General features: G+C 50.9%; 1 protein-coding gene across 1 annotated transcript; it reads right to left on the bottom strand.

The window, feature by feature from the left end:
- Nucleotides 1-245: 245 nt before the first annotated feature.
- LOC139833669 (uncharacterized) lies at nt 246-941 on the bottom strand. The gene has a single exon (XM_071824007.1). It carries the CDS (start codon nt 939-941, stop codon nt 246-248), a length of 696 nt encoding a protein of 231 aa, XP_071680108.1.
- Nucleotides 942-1,503: the final 562 nt, after the last annotated feature.

Genomic DNA, 1,503 nt, shown 5'->3' with positions numbered 1-1,503 from the left:
GGGCATTCACGAGAGAAGTGTCCAGGCTGTCCACAAGCGAAACATCCTTCTCCTTGAGTGCGAGTGTTTGGGTTGTTGCGGGGGTTGTTGTTGAAGTTTCCTCCTCCGGCACGAGGCTGCATAGTCTGGCGGTTGGTGTTGTTGTTGGAGGGGCGATAAGCGGGGGCTGGTGCTCGCTGAGGTTGAGGCGCCGTCCTTGGTGGAGGCTGGCCGCGGAACCTAGCATTGCTGGGTCCACTCTGCTGCTACTGCATCTTGCGCTTGCGAGTCTCATAGGCTGCCTTGCGCTTTGATTCCACCATAATGGCGGCATCCACCAGAGATTCCAGATCAGGGTAAGGAACGGCCACGAGAATACTCTGAATCTCTTCATGAAGACCATTAAGGAAACGGTCCCTCTTCTTCTCATCAGTATCAGTGTCCTGAGGTGCATATCTAGCCAAGGTGTTGAACTTGTCCAGGTAATCGATCACACTACCATTGTTCTGCTTAAGGTTGAAGAAATCATCTCTCTTGATCTTGATTAAACCTGAAGGGATGTGGGCTTTGCGGAACTTTGCAGTAAACTCCTCCCAAGTGATCACATGGTCTGCAGCTTGCATTGCCTTAATATTCTCCCACCAAGCTCTTGCGGGTCCGGCGAGAAAGTGAGTTGCAAGAACCACCTTCTCATTCTCACCCACAGCCGCGACTTCCAAATTGTTCTCGATAGTACGGAGCCAATCGTCCGCATCAAGAGGGGCGGTGCACTTGGTGAACACTGGCGGGTTAGTGTTCTGGAAGTCCCTTAGTTTGGATCTTGGGCCTTCTTCACCATCACCTCCGTTGTTGTTGTTTCCTGCGGCAAGCTGCGCAATATTCTGCAGAGCCGCGATGTTTGCTTGGCTTTCAGCACGAGCGGCCTGACGGTCTTCCATAAGGATGCGAAGGATTTGAGCCATATTGGGTTCAGGTGGGGGTGGAGGGTCGTTCTGGTGCGCTCCGTGGCGAGTGTCAACCATCTGATGAGATGAAGACATGAGACAAAAGGGAACAACTTTGATAGGCGAGTTTCTTTCTAAGGGGGAGGGGTGACATGATTCATAAAAAGAAACTTGTTGAAAAACTCGAAAGATAAAGAAAACATAAAGGCAAAAGCAACCATCATCATAACATAGATATCACCAAAAGATCATAGTTCACCACATCAAGGTCTCCATAGGACCAACATCGTTCTAAGCGATTACATAAGGGACATCATAACATAACTAGCGATGGTGTGGGTGCTCAAACTAGTCGTCGTCAAGGATGATGGTGTCATCCTTGGTTGGCGGCTCCTCGAACGGTCGCTCCTCAGGGTTCTCCTCCTCCTCGGACGACTCGCGAGGGGTAGGGGGTGCTGGCTCTTCCGGCTCATCATTGATGAAGTCCAGATCATCCTCATCTTCCTCGCTCGGGTTGTTCCAATCATACCCTTCCTCGTCCATGTAGTCATCATCGTCACTAAGGAGGGCAGCATTCTCC

Source organism: Lolium perenne, chromosome 7 (genome assembly GCF_019359855.2).
Source record: "Lolium perenne isolate Kyuss_39 chromosome 7, Kyuss_2.0, whole genome shotgun sequence".
Taxonomy (NCBI): Eukaryota; Viridiplantae; Streptophyta; class Magnoliopsida; order Poales; family Poaceae; genus Lolium; species Lolium perenne.
The sequence above is the reverse complement of the archived record's forward strand: the minus strand, read 5'-3'. Positions and strand labels throughout refer to the sequence as shown.